The 18632-nt window shown below is 44.5% G+C and overlaps 1 protein-coding gene across 1 annotated transcript; it reads left to right on the top strand.

Annotated features, from left to right (window-relative positions):
- Positions 1-13038: 13038 nt before the first annotated feature.
- On the top strand, positions 13039-13453 carry LOC124528494 (histone H2B type 1-C/E/F/G/I). Its single transcript, XM_047102130.1, has one exon. The coding sequence runs from the start codon at positions 13045-13047 to the stop codon at positions 13423-13425; it is 381 nt and encodes a 126-aa protein (XP_046958086.1). The 5' UTR covers positions 13039-13044; the 3' UTR covers positions 13426-13453.
- The last annotated feature ends 5179 nt before the right edge of the window (positions 13454-18632 follow it).

Genomic DNA, 18632 nt, shown 5'->3' on the forward strand with positions numbered 1-18632 from the left:
TTATTTTTTCACTTTATCTTCTGCTTCAAAGTCTGAGTGGGTAAGGCCTAAGCACTGTTTTGGCTCTAGTAACGATCTTGGAGGTAAGTAGCTTGATTTAGCTCAGCTGACATTAAAAAAAATTTTTTTTTTAATGTTTAGTTATTTTTGAGAGAGAGAGAGAGAGAGAGCGAGAGGGAGCACTAGCAGGGCAGGGGCAGAGAGCAGGAGACAAAATCCCAGGCTGGCTCCAGGCTCTGTGCTGATAGCACAGAGCCTGAGGGGGCTCGAACCCACAAACCACGAGATCATGACCTGAGCCTCAGTCCCATGGTCAACCGACTGAGCCACCCAGGCGCCCATCAGCTCACATTTATGAGGGCACCTCCAGCATCTGAATTAAGGGAAACACAATACTTCGAAGCAGTCTCAAACGTCCGCGTGCACCAAAATCACCTGAAATATTTTTTAAAACGTAGATTGCGGGGCCCCACCTCACAGATTCTGATTCACCAGATCTGTAGCAGGATCCCATTATTTGCGTCTCTATATTACCCAGGTGATGCTGACGCTGCTGGTCCAGGGAATCACACCTGGAGAACCGTGCTTTCAACTAGGAGAGAGGATTTTCTTGAAATACGAATACCAAATAGCAACACAAACCCGATCACATTCAGGTCTTAACTGAAACTGAAAAGTCCTAAAAACTGGCAGCCGCCCTCCTCCAACCTTCGCGACCCCGTGGCCCGGCAGGCCCCGCCTCCCCCCCCCCCCCCCCGGCCAGTGTCACCGCCACGGCCCCCGAGCCGGCTTCCTCATTGGTCCGTCCTGTCACGCCCCCACACGCTGGTTTCTCATTGGCCCTTCTTGCCACGCCCCCTCACGCCGGTTCCTTCCGTGGGTCGTCCTGCTATTGGGCCGTTTCCTCGGCAGCCGGTGGGCCCAAGGAGCCTCACGTTGCGCCTGCGCCACGTTACGCGCTTCCGGCTCCTCGTGGGGTCGCGCGTCTTCTTGGCCCTTCCGGCCACCGGCGCCAGGCTGCTTCCCGTGTCGCCCCTGCTGGGGCGCAAACCGTGGCGACCCGGCCTCGCCGCGCGGCCGCTGGACGTTCGCAACAATCCAGCGGGCCGTCGGTAGATGAGAGCGCGGAACCGAGCGGTGCGCGGACCGAGCCGCGGGGCACCAGCTTCCCCGGTCGGCCTCCTCTCCGACGGTTTCCGAGCTGGCCCGGCCCTGCTGCCCAGTGGCCGAGGACACCCTCGCAGTGGCCGCGCAGGACGCCCGGCTTGCACAACCCCGATTTCCCGTCCTCATATTTGTAGGACACTTCCTTCGAGTATTTGAATGTTACATAGTTTCTTTTACGATATGCACACAAACCCATGTATTTAGAACTACTTTGTTTCCAAGCATGTGAGAGGCTTTTATTTTTACTATCTTAAAAAAAAATACTCTTTAACTGCTCTATAGGTCGATGATGATAAAAGAGTGCAATATAGGGGCTCCTGGGGGCTCAGTTGGTTAAATGGCGGACTTTGGCTCAGTGTCCAGCGCTGCGTTGACAGCGTGCAGCCTGGAACCTGCTTAGGATTCTGTCTCCCTCGCTCTCTGCCCCTCCCCCTCCTCAAAAATAAACATTAAAAAAAAATTTTTTTTTAAGTGCAGTATATATGAAACTGGTACCTATTTGTTCGGTACCTATTGTTACTATTCTGAAGCCAGGGTTGAAATTTTGAAATGAGTACCTTGAAATAAGTCAGATATTCTTTAGACGTCAAACGCAGGAATCACAGATGAAGTTATGTTTATCGTGTTGTTCAAATCTTCTATAAGCATAAGCATTTTCCTTGCCTTTTATATGAATTTCAAAGAGTAGTATATCGAAAGCTTGCCCTACACTTGTAGACATGAAGTAACCTTGAATCTGGCCGTTGCTGCCATACATAGTGGCTGTTTCGTCGGGTACATCAAGGCCCTGAAGGTTACATTTTATCAGTGGATTTTTATTTTATCTTTACGAATTATAGCTCTTTCTCATCTCCCGAAGTTCTATTTCATTACTTTTTAAAATGGGCCTGGTTTTGAATATCCCTTGCTTCTTGCCTGTATAATTCCATTTTTATTTCTTCAGACTTTCAGCAAATATTTCATAGTCTCTGAATTTCCATATCGGACATTCTCTGTCTGAGGGAGAGGAGTGGATCTCTTTTGTTTGGAAGCCTGACTCCTCATAGTGTGTTTTCCTTCTCAATTAGGTCACATTTATTATGAGTTTCTATTTAGACACCCCAAATTTCTGGGAGAGTTCCTGGAACGTAATATGTGTTCAATAAATAGTGGGTGAATAGTTAGTTGGTGATAGATAATAAATAATCTGTGTACCTACAGAATTGGGGTTAAAGAGGTTTCCTTCCTGAAGTGGTTTGTTTGCCTCCACAAGGCACTAGAGGGCGCAACGAACCCGCCGTTCTTTAATCTGGAACCTTTCACTGAAATACACTCTAGGCTTTTGGTGAAATCCTGCTTGTAAATTTCCTCTACCCTTCTCCACAGCTCCACCTCTGAGACAAAACAGGTTTCCTCTTAGAAATCTTTGCTAGATTCCCCCCCCCCCCCCCCCCCCCCCCGCCAAGCCTAAGCTTTCTCAAACGCTCTGACTCTCGCTTACTAGGTGTCTCCAGTTCAGTTTAAGGGTCTAGAGTCCTTTTTATCCCCAAGAGGCTGACATTGACACAGTGCAGGATCTTAACGCTACTTGCCCCCAAGGGAACCCAGTCTGCCGTATTTATCAGTAGGGCTTCGGCTACTAGCTGTTTATTGTTCTGGGAGATTTGGGGACTTTTCCTTGGCTTCTTGTGATCTAGGCCATGACATGCTAGAGTGTTTCGGCAGTTTCTCTACTCCTTAGCTCTTTTGCTTCAGGACGGCTTTCCAGAATATTTTGTTTTCCACACTGCAACTAAAATTGCTTGTAGTGTGTACCTCTCTATCCCCACTAATACTTTGAGCTTTAAAATTTGTTTAATACTAATATTGCTACGCTTGTTTTCTCTTGATAAGCAGTTTCCAGGCATATTTCCCTTCATTCTTATTTTCTTTTATTATGATTTTTTTAAATCCGTACATGATTTATTTTCAGACTCAGGAGCACTTTCTAATGCACATTTTGAATTACACACAGCTGCTTGGTTTAGGAAAAAAAATCATTAACATCATAAAAAGATAAAATATTGTACATATTCCAGAACTCTAATGTTGGGGAGGAAGAATTCCTCTGTACTTCAAAGTCCTTGTAGCTGGACTAAGAATCAAATTGATATGGGATGGGTTAACAGTTGAAAGTCAGAATTAATGGAGTACACACACAGAATTCACACACACATGGGAATTTCAAAGACCGGCAAAATAAAGTATGTATGTCGTCCTGAACTAAGGAGAAAGGGGTAGGGGTGTGGGACTTCAGGGGGAGGGAAGGCAATTCACAGAGGGATCAGAAGAGCACGTGTTTAGTATTTACACATTTGCCCTGCTTTACAAATGGATCGCTCGGATAAAATTTACCTTTGTGAATCACCCTTATTCAAGGAAAGACCCCTCCAACTTAGGTTCTTCTGTTTGGCTAAGGGAGGGACAAAAGTTTTCTTGAGCTGCTGGGTCTCAAGTGTCTTGAACTCAAAATGTGTCAAAATGGCATAAGCTGGGAGGGTGGGGTGGGAGGTACACGTCCTGAACCCCTTCACTTTCCCCAGCTGAAACTTCCTTGGGAGTTTCACTTACTCAAGGTTGAGCTGGTTGGTAGTTTAATCTCCTTGATCTGGTCTCTTAGTCGTGACCATAGCCAAACTCATTTCAAGAGGCAGTGATCAAGGTGTATTCTCCAAGGTAGGCCCATGGTTCAAATACTCAGGTATTAAGCAGGAGGCATTTCTATGGAAACAAAAGAAAAGCAATGGTCGGTGATTGCATCTAATGTAAACCCAGTTTTTGAGTCACGGGATAACCAGCTGAGAAGACTTCTATATGGCAGAGTTGAAGCCATCTTCAGACAGAGCGAGGGCAGGGACTGGCAATCCGATAGATCGTCCTAGATTGTAGTTCAGGGGTCTCTGGTGATCCTTTGAGGGGCCCATAGAGCAACTGCACACAGATTATCTACGCATGAGCTATTAGGGCAATTTCTTCACATCAAGTCATTTACACTTAGTTTGCAGGGCTTCGGGGGAAAAGGGGAAGTCTCAGCTCTCAAAGAATTCAAAGTCAGAAAGACGAAAGAAAAGTCAAAATGTTAGCTTAGAGACTTGTGGCCAGGCGCTGGAGGACGCCAGAAGAAATCACGATCCAGTTCAGTTTATAACATACAGTATTAAAATCTAATATCTACAAAGATGTGTGATTGAAACGTATTTTCTCTGTATACTCACCCTCATTTTTTACCAAAGATAGCCATATTAACAGTATTTTGTTTGCAAAATAAGTCTAGTTTTAAGATATCTTGGCCCGATTATTTCCATAAGCGCAGCAAGAAGTGTGGTTGACGGTATAGACTCTTGAAAACCTGCTTTGCTGGAACTTTTCATAAGGAATCTCGAGATCAAATCGGTAATAGCCTCTCAAGACCAGAAGCCAAGCCAAATGCTTGCCCTCAGACTTTGCCTGCGATACCTGTACATCTGGGTGAATTCCTCCCTTCTTGAGGTCCCCCAGATACCCTGAGGTTCCTGTGCCTGCCAGAAAGTAACCTTCTCTACTCACCTAGTAAGGTAGCTTGGAATTCTGTAAGCAAGGTATCAGGGTGATATTTCCTGGCTTTATTGGCTCCATAAAGTCAGCCTTAGTTCCTCAAAGTTGATGGGTCATAACTGAGTCTCTGCACATCTCTCTCAAATACGACAATCTAGTCAAAGACTCGGTAGTATGACCATTGTTCCCAATTACGTCTTGTCATAAGGAGAAGAGGTACTTATTGAACTTATATAAATAAACATATTGCCATCAAAATATAAGAATTCTCACTGAGACTTTCTGAATGGTTCAGATAGGGACAAGAGATAAAGCTTTCAATTTGTTCACAGAGGCATATTTTGTCAAATTGCTGAAGTCCGTGAGCTAAGGGCAGAGGTTTTCTTAATCTGGAAAACAAAGCAAAACATTTGGTAAAAGTCAGCGATATTTGAAAGACAAAGTCATACACAGCATAATTATCTTCCTCAATTCGTCCGGTCCCATGTTATTCTTGTTTGCTTGAATCCAGTTTCTCCACTAGTCCTGGAAATTTTTACATAGTTCCGTTTTATGGTCTTAAGGTTACCAGAAACCCACAGAGTTTTTTCCATGAGGGTCACTACACATGAAGTACATTTGAGGGAAACTTTATAGTGACATCTGAGTAAAAGTATAGCTGTATCTTAGAAAAGACTTAAAATGGTCGTGGTTAAGGATCTGATTTGAGTTTCATTACAAAGCAATTGACAAGGAAACTTTGTTATTTTTTTGCGACATAGTACACTTCAAGACCTCAGATTTCTAGGAGTTTCATATCATTTTAGATGATGTATCTATATGAATACCCACTAACAAGGTTTATCACTTCTTTCACAATGCCTCCCATGTAATTTCACATACTAAATAAGCCTAATTAGTTTAATTTCTCATCAAAAATGTTTTTTGAAATGTTACAGGGGCCCGCTAGAAAATTTCACGCAGATTATGGTCAAAAGACTTCATTTTAGAATATGATTCTGGGAAATATGTCCAAAAAATAATAATAACAAAAGATGTGAATATTCAATCATGGATTGAATCATAAGGATCACAATCGTTATGAAACGATCCATTTGCAACTAATATGTAACTATCCATTTAATTGTAACAGCAGTAAAAGATACCAGAGACAAATTCAGATGGTTACATAGTTGTGAGTAAAATTTAGCTTTTTTTAATATTAACACTAGGTTTTCTTAAGTAATCAAAGACCTGATAAATATGGGAAGTTATTCTGGCAAACAGAATCATTGTTTTTTTAGGCAGATAACTTAAAAGGTCAAGAAAACATTTGTTCACAATTTCTTATGAAGAGCAGAGCAATAGTTGAAGAAAATTTTGTACTTGTAGCAAAGAGAAAACAAAAACTTTGCACCCACCAGCGTGCATCTGATACTGAAACTTGTTTACTAATTTCAATTTGTCCTAATCTTAGCCAGTACTGACCACATATAAAGTTTCCTTCCGAAGAATCTTTCTCCATAAACCTACAACTTTCTCTATTTAACATTCCGATCTTGACTTGAATGTTCTGTCTTTAAGCAACCAGTCTTGTTTTAAGGCTTTCTTTTGTCTCAACAAATATGTCTTTTTATTACTCATACTTCTTACCAAAAGCACATATCTTACTTTCCTTGCATACAGAGCTGTCATTTCTAGCAGTCTTTATTACATTTATTAAAATGATTTATTACGATGATTAATGCTTAGGGGCGCCTGGGTGGCTCAGTCAGTTAAGCATCCGACTTTGGCTCAGCTCATGGGTTGAAGCCCCATATCATGCTCTGTGCTGACAGCTCAGAGCCTGGAGCCTGCTTCAGTTCCGGTGTCTCCCTCTTTCTCTGCTCGCACTCTGTCTCTCTCTCTCAAAAATAAACATCAAAAAAACCTTTTGAAAATGATTAATGCTTAGAAACCTTAATTCCTCTTGAAAACTAAGTAGGAAGCAATTGTGAACTGTTACACCACAACTTTTCATATTGGCCAATTTATGAAAATGTGATATTATTTTTAGAAACATAGATTTTTTCCTAATATAATCTTTCAGTAAAGCATAAAATGTTTACTAGCAAACCTAAATTTATCTTTAGTTTCTCTGTGATAAGGCAAAAGTGGATAAACATGCTCAGTACTTAATATCTCATTATTTTGTTTTATTCGGAACAGAGCTAGATCATCAACAAACTTAACTTTTACCCATCATTTAACTTACAAAACTTTAAAAGGTTAGCTTTCCAAAGATTTTGGAAGTTATTTAGTTTACCTATAAAGCTTTTTACTTTATTTACATCTACATAAATTATGTGTTTTAACAATTATGCATAGACTACCCCGCAAAAACTTCATGAAGTAGGTATTCTAAGTTTTTTTTCTTCCTAACAAATTTTGCAACAGAAATGATGGCGGTTTGGGGTGATGATGCGGTGGTCCAGAGCCAACGGCCAAGAAAGAATTCTTGAAGATGTCTTTGGTGCAAAAAAGTGATTTTATTAAAGCATGGGGACAGGACCCGTGGGCAGAAGGAGCTGCAGGGGGTTGTGACAGGTAACTCATTACATACCCTCAGGTTGGGAGGGGGTCAGGGATAGAGTAAGTCTCTAGGGTATTTTGGAAGCAAGGTTTCCAGGACCTTAAGGGGCTGGTGTTGTAAGGAAAACACCATTTATTTACCATTAAATAAAACCTCAGCCGTGAGACCCTTCAGATGTATATCAGGGGGCATAAGCTTGGAGTATAATTGCCAACATATACTTGGGGGTTAAAGATAAAGGAGGTTTGCAAAGGAATTTTTATGTGTTTAAGGAGACTTATAGGATCCTGGGGGGTCAAGATAATGTTAAGCCAAGACTCCCTTTTGCCCCCCAGCAAAGTGTCACCATCAAGGCAGCTGAGCTCCCAGAGGGAGGTCACTCTGCCGGTTTCAAGGGCTTGTCAATGGGGTGTAGACAGTAAGGGAATTTAATTTTTCATTTGCCTTAGTTTCCCCCATCACCATGGCAAGCACTTAAACCCCCTTCCATCTTGATGAGGGTGATATTAGGGCTCCAGGAAGTGGAGCCTATAGGTGTCTGGGGATTAGGCTGTGGATAAGATTGCCTTTTTCTTGCAGTTTACTAAGTAAGCTCTCCATAAACTGAAGGAGACTCCTGTCCCGCAGGACTGTGACCTCCACGAGTCAACCATCTGCTTTCTTTCCTTTCCCCTGTTCTTGGGTGGCCAGGAGTGTCCGAGGAATATCACACATGCCCCACCTGGCAGGGAGGTGTGGGGGGGCATGCTGTGGGGGTGGACGGAGGGGTGCTGTTAGCCTGTACTTTGCCCTCAGCCTGCCCCACACCCCCTCATCAGAAATACCATGAACTTACTGGATTCAGTAAACACAAACAGGATAAAAATTTTATATTTCATGGTGATAACTCAAAAAGCGCGTCTATTTTAATGAAGCCAACAAACTGCAATTAGCTTCAATACCAAATATTTTCCCAGATTCTGTGAATTTGAAAATCATTTGGATTATTTTCTACCTTTCTGAGTGTTAGAGTGCCCAATCTTTACAAGCGTGTGCCAGCTTCCAACCAACTAAATATTGTACATTTAGTTATATACAAAGCGTATATAAATACAGTACATATTCATTGTAACAATACCATCCAGAAGTAGAGAAAATCTCTCACATTAAAACATACATGGACATATGCACACATATCCTAATATTTGTGGAGAGGACATTATAGGCCCAATTATCTATATATCCAGCTATCTGTTTATTTTTTTGAAAAACTTTTCCCTAAAGTTTGCCTGTCAGAAAGATTGGCTCCTGGGTCCCAGAGAAGATGGGGGTAGAAATTTTACATCAAAAGGCAGAGAGAGAGTTTTCTTCAAGGTGTATATTTGGAGCCCACCTGCCTGTTAAGGTAGTTGCTATAGTCTGGGCAAAAAAAGTCATAAATTTGCATTTTAAAAAGGCCTCTTCCCCATCCTCCCTTTTTCCTTTTTTTTTTTTTTTCCATTCAGTTTCAGGAGAGTGTGGGATGTGTTTACATTTCAAAGACATGATGAGATTTATAATTTCAAGGGACAGAGAAAGAGCGCAAAGAAATTTTTCTCTAGAGTGTCAGGGTAACTGCTATTTAGAATTTACCCTCTTTTAAAAATACAGAACAATTTTCTTTCAATATCCTGATTTTTTTTTAATAATAGCCGCAAACATTTTCAAAGGAATATGCAAGCTGAAAATTGATAAAGACAGGTGGGCTTTAACTTGTTTCTAGAGTTGTGGTTGTGGTTTGGTAGAGATTTGTAAAATCAGGACACGTGACCCTAATCCCCCAAAGACTGGATTATAACCCAAATATCAAGGGATGGCCCATCTTCTTAACTGAATTTGCTTCTTTATATCAGGGAGAATTTTAACTAAAATGGGAACCAAAAGATCTACACCTTTGTAAAGTCTATATGTAGCCGTTTAATAACCTTGTTTTGCTGGGCACACAATTTAAATTTGGTTTCTATTAGCCCCTGAGTATTGGCCTTTTGCAAATCATTTGCAGGAAGGCCTAGGAAACACGGTGATCATCTATTTCCTCAGAAGGCAAAGTTGTGAACATAGTCAAATAATCTTTCTAATTACTCTCTAAATTTGGTAGGATCTTTTGAAAGCAGACGTAAAGGGGCTTTATAGTTTAAAAGCTCTGCTGTTGCCCAGGGGACACTTCCCCCCCCCCCCCCGCAGGGGCGAGTAGGGAAGAGTGGATCTAGGCTACCACTGCCAAGGACATGGTGTAGCAATGCTGAGGATTGACAGAGCCCCATTACAGAGCCTTGGAAAGTAAGAGCATGGGCACCCCTACGGCCAGTCTCCGCTGCTTTTGTTAAACTCATTTCCAGGCTTTCAGTAATTACGTGAGCAACATCTATACTCGGAACCAAGAGATTAGGCCAGTGATCTCTGTAAATCCTGCAGGGAAAGGGGAATTAAAAAACAGGCAGATGCGGCCAAATTTTAAGAAGGAGAATTTGCATTAGCTGTGGACATTTCCTTTTGTCTTGTGTCTAATTTCCTTTCTATCACCTCATCAAAGGAGTCACCAAGGTGAGCTGTTATAAGACAATTGAGAGCTCTTTAAATATATTTTTCAAGTACAGCCAATCTAAATGATCCGTTGAATGGCCATTGACGAGTAGGATCTATTAATAATGTCTTAAAACAAAAAGCCTTTTAATGGCTTACTCCAAGACACAACAGGTGTCCAAAGAGGGCACAGAGGATGCAGACTCCTGATCCAAAAGTTTAGTTCCTAATTAGTCTAAGAAAGCAAAGGTGTTCATCGCACAAGCAGTAAGGACGGTATAGTGAAAAAGATGTCTCTGGTCTCCCATGAAAACATGATACACCTCCAGTCACAGACCCACGAATCAGTGATCAGTGGGTAGGCGCTTCTGGAATGGAACTTTCCAGCTCTAAGAAGTGGGGAAAGTTGAGATGACAAAGATTCCTACGGGCCAGAACCTCTCATGACAAACACACCTGGGAGGTGGCACAGCCAGCCAGCCAGACAGGGAATCTGGGATCCCCAGTCTATTCAACTAGCCATCGGCGTACACCTGATAAATGTACCCTCCAATTGGTCGAGACCAAAGAGAATATTCTCATTGCTCAGAGGCCAAGCTCTTAAGACACAGACCAAAACAAAAGGAAAGTATTAACAGATCTGAGCCTTGGGTCTCATGGAGCCAAACTAATTTCTAGGAAGTATTTGCTGTGGGGTTGGGGACTGCGGGTTGTTTTAGAGTGTACTTCCGTGCACAGGAGTTTTCTTTTTTCTTTTTTCTTTTTTTTTTATGTTTATTTACTTATTTTTGAGAGAGAGAACTCAAAGTGGTAGAAGGCAGAGAGAGAGAGGGAGAGAGAATCTCAAGTAGGCTGTGTGCCCTGTCACCACAGAGCCAGATGCGGGGCTCGAACCCACAAGCCGTGAGATCATGACCTGAGCTGAAATCAAGAGTCGGATGCTTAACCGACCAAAATCCCACAGGCGCCCCTGCACAGTTTTCTCGAGCTGGTGTACCTACTATCCATATAACCATTTCCAAGAGCAACTCACCTTACTGCGGGAGTTTTCTTGAGCCGGCCAGCCCTCTAACAGCTTCTAAGTGTTCAATCCATCCTCACCAATTCTGGGGTGAGGGCTTCTAAGAAGTCCCTTAGCAACGAATGACAAGCAACGTAAAAGACACAGACAAACGAAAACAAAGCCCATCTCTGGGAGGAAATGGATCGTTTACCAAAGGGTACCCGACCAAATCAACCAAAGAGCCCTTTAGCCCAAATAACTAGTTCCACAAATATTTTCTCCTGCTAATCTAAGTGTCAAAAGAGAAAAAGGACGCTCACCACTCTTGCTCCATCAGACTCCACAGACAGAGACTCCAAGAGGCTGACGTGGTAAGAAATGTGACCTTCCAGCTACATGTCAGACGACCCAAGGATCTCTAAGCTGCTGCAGTATCTAGGAAAAACAGTGTCCAGTGAGTTAAAGTACCCTGTAGACTATGCCAGCCTTTGGGGAGCATGAATTTCTGTCTGTCCCTTCAAAGCTCCTTCTACACAAGTTGGCATGAAAAGATTTACAGGAGAAAACCAAATTTATAGTATACATACAGGGAATCCACAAATACATGGAAATTCCAAAGATAGGCTAAATGAGGTCAATAAATCATTCTCAACTAGGGGGCAGGGGGTAGGGGGTTGAGATTACAGAGGAAGGGAACGCACTTCATAAGGCAATGAGAACAGATGTTTGGTCATTAGATGTTTGCACTTTCATTCACATGGGATGGGGCTTCAGAGCTGACAACCAAGAAAGGATTCTTGAGATGTTTTTGGCGCAAAAAAAAGGTGACTTTATTAAAGCACAGAGACAGGACCCATGGACTGGGATTGTGAGTGACTGGTTATACACTATGGAGTAGGAGGAGTGAAGGCAAAAGGGAGGCCTCCAGAAAGACTTGCATATGCTAAACAGGACTCCTAGTAGATGCCAGGGGCCTTGCTATTGCCAAGCTAGGGTTGTTTTCCCACTGGTAAGACCTTAACATTAGGACACTAGGGGGTTCCTGGAGAAACGTTATACCCTATAATTGCCTCAAATATTTGTCAATGGGCTGCAGGTTATAAGGAAATTTAATGTTACCTGCCCTCTCCTTTAAAAAAAATTTTTTTAATGTTTATTTATTTTTGAAGGAGAGAGACAGACAGAGTGTGACTGGGGGAGGGGCAGAGAGAGAGGGAGACACAGAATCGGAAGCAGGCTCCAGGCTCTGAGCTGTCGGCACAGAGCCCGACGCGGGGCTCAAACTCACGAACCCGCGAGATCATGACGCGCTAAAGTCAGCCGCTTGACCCACTGAGCCACCCAGGGGACACTACTGGCCCTTTCTTTCTTGCCTTTGTTCCCACATCACTATGGAGGGGACGGTGATGTTGGGGCTCCAGGAAACTGAATCTAAAGGTTTCTGGAGATTAGACTATTGATAAGATTGCCCTTGTAATTTACCAAGATATTTGCAAACTGATGAAAATTCATATCCTGCAAGACTGATCTCTATCAGTTAACCATTTGTTTTCTTTCTGTTCATTTGTTATTAGGTAGCCAGGAGAGCCTGAGGAATATCACTCCTATCCTGTGGAGGGGGGCCTGTGCTACCTTGTGTTCCGCCCTCGGCTTGCCTCGTGCTCCCTCATCAGATGGATCACTCAGAAAAATCTTATCTCTATTAATAACACTTATTTTGGGAAAGACTCTACTCCCAATTTAGATTTATCTGTATGGTTAAGAGAGGGAGAAAAGTTTCTCTTGAGCCTGCAGAGTCTCAAGCGTCTTCAGCTAAAAATAACCCACATGCCAGACAGGCACGGTAGAGGGGGGTGGCCAGGCCTAACCCGGAACACTATAAAATAATCAGCACTTCTTACACAAGATTGCTTCCCTGGCATTCCAAAACAAAAGGACATGCCTTCTAACATCCAAAATTAATCAACAAATCAATCTACATTGCTACACACTAATCATAATTTGTTATAAAATGGTTTAACGGGACTAAAGCGGCCAGGAAGAACAGGGGAAAATTTCTCTCCGGATATGACCAATAGGAGAATAGAGCTCCAACCAATCAGGCCACACGACGAACCCACCAATCAGAAGTCTCAAAATGAATCCTACATTTGCATAAAGCTGCCTACAAATAAGCAGGATCCTGGCGCCCACCCCATTTTTTCTCCTTTCGGAAGACGACAAATTTGAGATGCCTGAGCCAGCAAAGTCCGCCCCGGCGCCGAAGAAGGGCTCCAAGAAGGCGGTGACCAAGGCGCAGAAGAAGGACGGCAAGAAGCGCAAGCGCAGCCGCAAGGAGAGCTACTCGGTGTACGTGTACAAGGTGCTGAAGCAGGTGCACCCCGACACCGGCATCTCGTCCAAGGCCATGGGCATCATGAACTCGTTCGTCAACGACATCTTCGAGCGCATCGCGGGCGAGGCGTCGCGCCTGGCGCATTACAACAAGCGCTCGACCATCACGTCCCGGGAGATCCAGACGGCCGTGCGCCTGCTGCTGCCCGGGGAGCTGGCCAAGCACGCCGTGTCCGAGGGCACCAAGGCCGTCACCAAGTACACCAGCTCCAAGTGAGTGCTGGGAGGCACGATCCAACCCCAAGGCTCTTTTCAGAGCCACAGATTTTCACCACCAGAGCTGTGCACTGACACGCGCTCGGGTCTTCCTGGGCATTGTTAGGTTACTGGGGACACCCGCGAGAGAACCCGCTACAGGTTCTTTGGTGGGACATTCTGCCTTTGGCTCGGATCGCCGAGGGCTGTACAGACGTCGCCAGCAGCATAACCGCCCGTGGGCAGAACGGCTAGCGCTCACATTACGGATCCTTGCAAGTTCTGGCCCCTTTCCTAACGCTTGCACACGCGCGGAGGCTGCTGGCCCCTTCTCGAAGCTGACCCCGGTCGCCACATGGGAAGTGTCACTCCATGGGTGTAAGCAGCCACAATGACATTTGAAAAGCCCGCCATGTAAGGGCGGGACTTCCTCTCCCGGTGCCGCGGAGACGGCGGCCCGCGTTCTTTGTGGGCATCTGATCCTCTCACTGCCCTTCCCCACCCGTTTGCCCAGGACTCCAGGATCCTGCTTAGGCGTGTGTCCTGGGTCTTCAAAACGTGTTCACCGGCTGCCGCTCTCCGGTGAGGACACGACGGTTTTTAGCAAAAGTCTTTGATCTTGCTTTACCTCCTAAGCTGCTCTCAGAAAGGTGCTTGTCATTACGTTTGGCTTTTAGGGTGTAACGTGACAATATATTCCTCGCCCGCTCCCCTCCCTGACTCCCAAATGTCTTCCAAAAACAATTCTGGATATTCAAGCGCTACAGTCGCCTCACAAGTGCAGCCCCCAGAATACGAAAGCTGGCTCAGCTGCCCCGAGTCCGTCCTTTTCCGTCACTTGGCAGAATTCGTCCACCTGTCCTGTCATCAGCTCTGGTCCCCAGCTCAGTTGAGCAAAAGGGCGATCCTGAGAACTCGGGGACCCAGGGAAGTCAGAGGGTGGAGAGCAAGAAACGTGGACTCAGGACATGCGTTTTACCATCCTGATGCTGGACACCAGGGTCTGGGAGGCTAGAGGTTGTGATCACGTGACGCCAAAGAACCTAAACCTGAAAAATAAAAAGCAGAATTTGTCTCCTTCCCTCTTTTCTACAGACCCTGCGACGTAGAGGCTTCCTTCTGAAAGTCAGATGAGAAAGTTTGGGTTCGTGGCACCTTCCCTGTAAATGGAAATACCAAGTACACCCAAGAATCCCTAACTCTGTCCTCCAGAAAATGCACTGGAAAATCACTAACTCTGTCCTCCAGAAATATCTAGCCAGCCTTCTTAGCCAGTCTACCTGGTCTCCCTTTATTCTCTCAAAACGGCAAAATAAGTATGCAACACCCCCCCAAAAAAAAACAAACAAGTATTTGTTTTCACATTGCCAAATGTACAACTGCATTTCAACCTTTTGTGATCACCTTGATTTCAGTTTGAGGTAATACTAAAACTCCTCTGTCCATAGCGAGTCTCCTTTTCATTCCAGGGAAGTAGTTTTGTGAGAAAGCATACGTGACCATGTATCATCCCTCTCGGTGCCTTTCAATGATCCCCGTGCTGGCTGCACGGTATTAGACATCAAGGCCCGTAGACAGCCACTCACTGAACGCTCAAACCAAGCCTCAATGGATGTTTTTCCTCCCGTTTTTTTGTTTTTTGTTTTTTTTTTTTTTTGCTTTGCTTTTTGTTTTGTTTTGTTTCTTGCTTTTTCACATTTTTGGAATGCCCCCTGACCTCTCCAGCCTCCAGGCCTTTGCAACTGTTCCCTTCCTGAAATGTCGCTGATTCCACTTTTCTCCCCAACACACACAGTTTTGTAATCAACAACTCTCCCTTGGGCTCGCTCAAAACGTTGTTGAGGAAGCTTCTGAACTGCCCTGTTAAAGACTCTCACAGCTGCAAAGATCTGGCCCTATTCTCAGCCCCAAATTCCTCATTACTGACTGGCTGGGACCCTCAGGACTAGTGTGGTTGAATCAGGGCCTGCTCCCTGAGACCAGCAATAAAGGATCCCTTCTCTACAGCACAGGCAAGGAGGGAGGGGGGATCTGAACAAACCCAAGGCTGGATTAGAAGGAGGGGAAGTGGCACTGACTGCCTCATACAGACGCCTTCTAGGCAGAAACAAGGAACATCCATTTGTCTCATTGGCATTCAAGTGCCAAGCACTGAATTATGCACCCAAGATACAGAGCAGCGCTGCTAACCTTGAGTGTGCTTCAAAGTCACCTGGAGGCTTGTTAGAGGACAGATTGCTGGCCCCACTCCCAGAGCTTCTGTCGTCTCCTTAGCTCTGAGGGATATCTGGGAACTTGGCTTTCGAGCAAGTTCCCACAGATATAAATACTGCTTCTAGCTGCTCTGCTCTGAGCACATCTGATACATGGAGAACAAGATGACCAAAGCCCCTTCCTGCGTGGAGGTTTCCGGTGGTAAAGATGAGGTTATGCTAGATGAGAACAGAAAAATCAGAAAGCAGTTGAAGGGATTTCTTTCCACATTTTGTCAAATGGTGATCGATTTCCTCTGTGTGGGGCGTTAAGCGACAGCAGTAGGCATGACAGACGAGAGACTGCTCTGTGGGGCTGAGATCCTAGCGGGAGAGGAGAGAGAATCAACACACTGATTCCTCAACTCGATCATTCCAACTAGGAGTTCTCACTGCTCTGAAACGATGGGAAATAAACCAGGTGCCGTGATACTGACCAGGTGAGGGAACCAAGGAACCAGGGGATACGACTCGACTCGCAGGCCAAGAGACTGTTGCTACAACAAAGCTCTAAGGCAGGGAGAAGTCGCTGCTCAAAAATACAAGTTCTGTGTGCTGGGAGAGTAGTAAACAAATACGAGGTGTCCGGGGAAGACACTGAGGGTTAAAGGGGGGCCTGAATATGTTGGACCTTAAGCGCCAGGAAGGCACCCAGACTTTTATTGTGTCGTGAGAATCTATTAGAATTTTAAAGCACGCAGGCTGCTGTGTGGGAAATGGGATTTATGGGATTAAAGGTAGAAAGAAGCAGAAAACAGAATTGAAAAAAGATCTGGGTTTCATAGGTGAAGAAACATGTTGCTGACATTTATTGAGCACTTTCCATGTGTTTAAGAAACCGTAACAGGGGCGCCTGGGTGGCGCAGTCGGTTAAGCGTCCGACTTCAGCCAGGTCACGATCTCGCGGTCGTGAGTTCGAGCCCCGCGTCGGGCTCTGGGCTGATGGCTCAGAGCCTGGAGCCTGTTTCCGATTCTGCGTCTCCCTCTCTCTCTGCCCCTCCCCCGTTCATGCTCTGTCTCTCTCTGTCCCAAAAATAAATAAACGTTGAAAAAAAAAAATTTTTTTTTAAAAGAAAAAAAAAGAAACCGTAACAGTTTCGGGGCACCTGGTTGGCTCAGTCGGTTAAGCGTCCGACTTCGGCTCAGGTCACGATCTCGCGGTATGTGAGTTCGAGCCCCGCATCGGGCTCTGTGCTGACTGCTCAGAGCCTGGAGCCTGTTTCAGATTCTGTGTCTCCCTCTCTGTCTGACCCTCCCCTGTTCATGCTCTGTCTCCCTCTGTCTCAAAAATAAATAAACGTTAAAAAAATAAATAAATAAAATTAAAAAAAAAAACAAATCGTAACAGTTTCTTTACAAAGGTTAACTCATTTCGTGCTCTCAACTTCCACGGATTATCTAAACACAACTATGATCTCCTTCTAATCGACTGGGGACGAGCAAGGTGTGGGGCTGGGGTTGGAACCAGAATGTGTGCCCCCAGCCTGTATGCTTATCCACCGTTTGCAATGCTGCTGAAATTCTTGCATAATGACCAAGAATTCTAGGAGAGGATGAGGTTTCAGAGACCTGGACATGGCAATGTTTAAATCCCCTAAAGCATTCCATGGAAGGTAGCAAGTGAGTAGTTGTACATGTGAATCTGGGAACCAGAGCAAAGTGGGGACCGAACATAGAAATTGTGACAAGAGTTTGGAAATAGAAATGTTATTGTTGTTGGCATGCAACGGAATTGGAATTTTCCCATGGGTAAAGAAGAAAGGAAAGAAAAGAAGATGGCCAAAGATTCTAAACGGTGAGGGCAAAAACCAGGAGATTAGAGTCACAGAAGTCAGGAAAATAGTGTTTCAGGAAGGAGGACGTGTGTGACCAGCCTGGTGTGATGTCTACTGAAATGAAAACATGGGAGACGTTTGCATACGGTAAATGGAACCCACTGGGAATTCGAGTTACAGGGAATGACAGGCAACCCAGACATTTGGGACAGCTTCAGGACTCAGGATTGTTGCCTTGACTCTGGGACCCACGTGTCCCTAGTTTGTTTCGCCCCTCTCTCTTAGGCCATCATGTGATTGACGCTGGCATCTCCCTAGCTGCATCTAATAGATTGCCTTTTCTAGAAACAAGGAAAAGGGACAGTACAGAAAGAACAGAAATAGACATGAGTGCTCAGGGTGTGCTAGGAGAACATCTCTTTCAAGAGTTTTTTTTTAATATATTGTTTAAATAATATCAAAAACACAGAGTCAGGTCTCCAGTTTCTTTTTTTATTTCTTAAGGGATAATGGGAACTTGTAAACTTAATATATGAATTGCTCAAGGACGTAGACGACTGCATTCTTAGGCCTTGTTAATATATTTTTCAAGACTGGCGATGGAAGTTCAAAGGGCCTTAACTAAGGAGATTCATGGACTTCTTCCTGAACCGGGCTGCAAATCCACGCCTCATTGTTTTCATTTACTCCCAAATCGTGTGTGATTCAGTCAGTTTGGACTTCAGGCCTCTGAAAATCATAATTTCTCAGATGGGGCTAGCTTGCATTTCCAAACTCACTTCTCGAGAATAGATACGCCTACGGCCCGTAGTGAATAAATTGGGATATTATCGTTCAATATACGCTCTCTGTATTATGTCTGCCCTTTCCTCTCTTCAGTTCTGCATCTCTAGATCCCAGATCCTGAAGTCCTAGACTCCAGGTTGTTGACAAGAATCCAGGGAGCCCTGGGGTTTCCTCGGATGAGCCTCGGAGGGGACGTGACTCCCATGAAATGTCTATGCCCACATGCATATTTTCTAACAGATTCTCAAAGGACTTATTCATCCACTTATTGTAAAGATCAACTCTGCTAAAGAGGACAGCACTTTCAAATATTCAGATTACAGCTGCTTAAAGTATTTGGACAGTCCGTGCATTTCTAACATGAGCTCTTACCCTGCGCCCTGTCCAGAATGGAACACGGCGCAACACGTAGGAAC

Source organism: Lynx rufus, unplaced genomic scaffold, assembly GCF_022079265.1.
Source record: "Lynx rufus isolate CCGP_SWC_20201006 ecotype Redwood Valley unplaced genomic scaffold, mLynRuf1.p SCAF_6, whole genome shotgun sequence".
NCBI classification, from domain to species: Eukaryota; Metazoa; Chordata; class Mammalia; order Carnivora; family Felidae; genus Lynx; species Lynx rufus.

Excerpts from the sequence above, each read along its gene's own strand:
- LOC124528494 (XM_047102130.1), top strand. The coding sequence starts at position 13,045 with ATGCCTGAGCCAGCAAAGTCCGCCCCGGCGCCGAAGAAGGGCTCCAAG.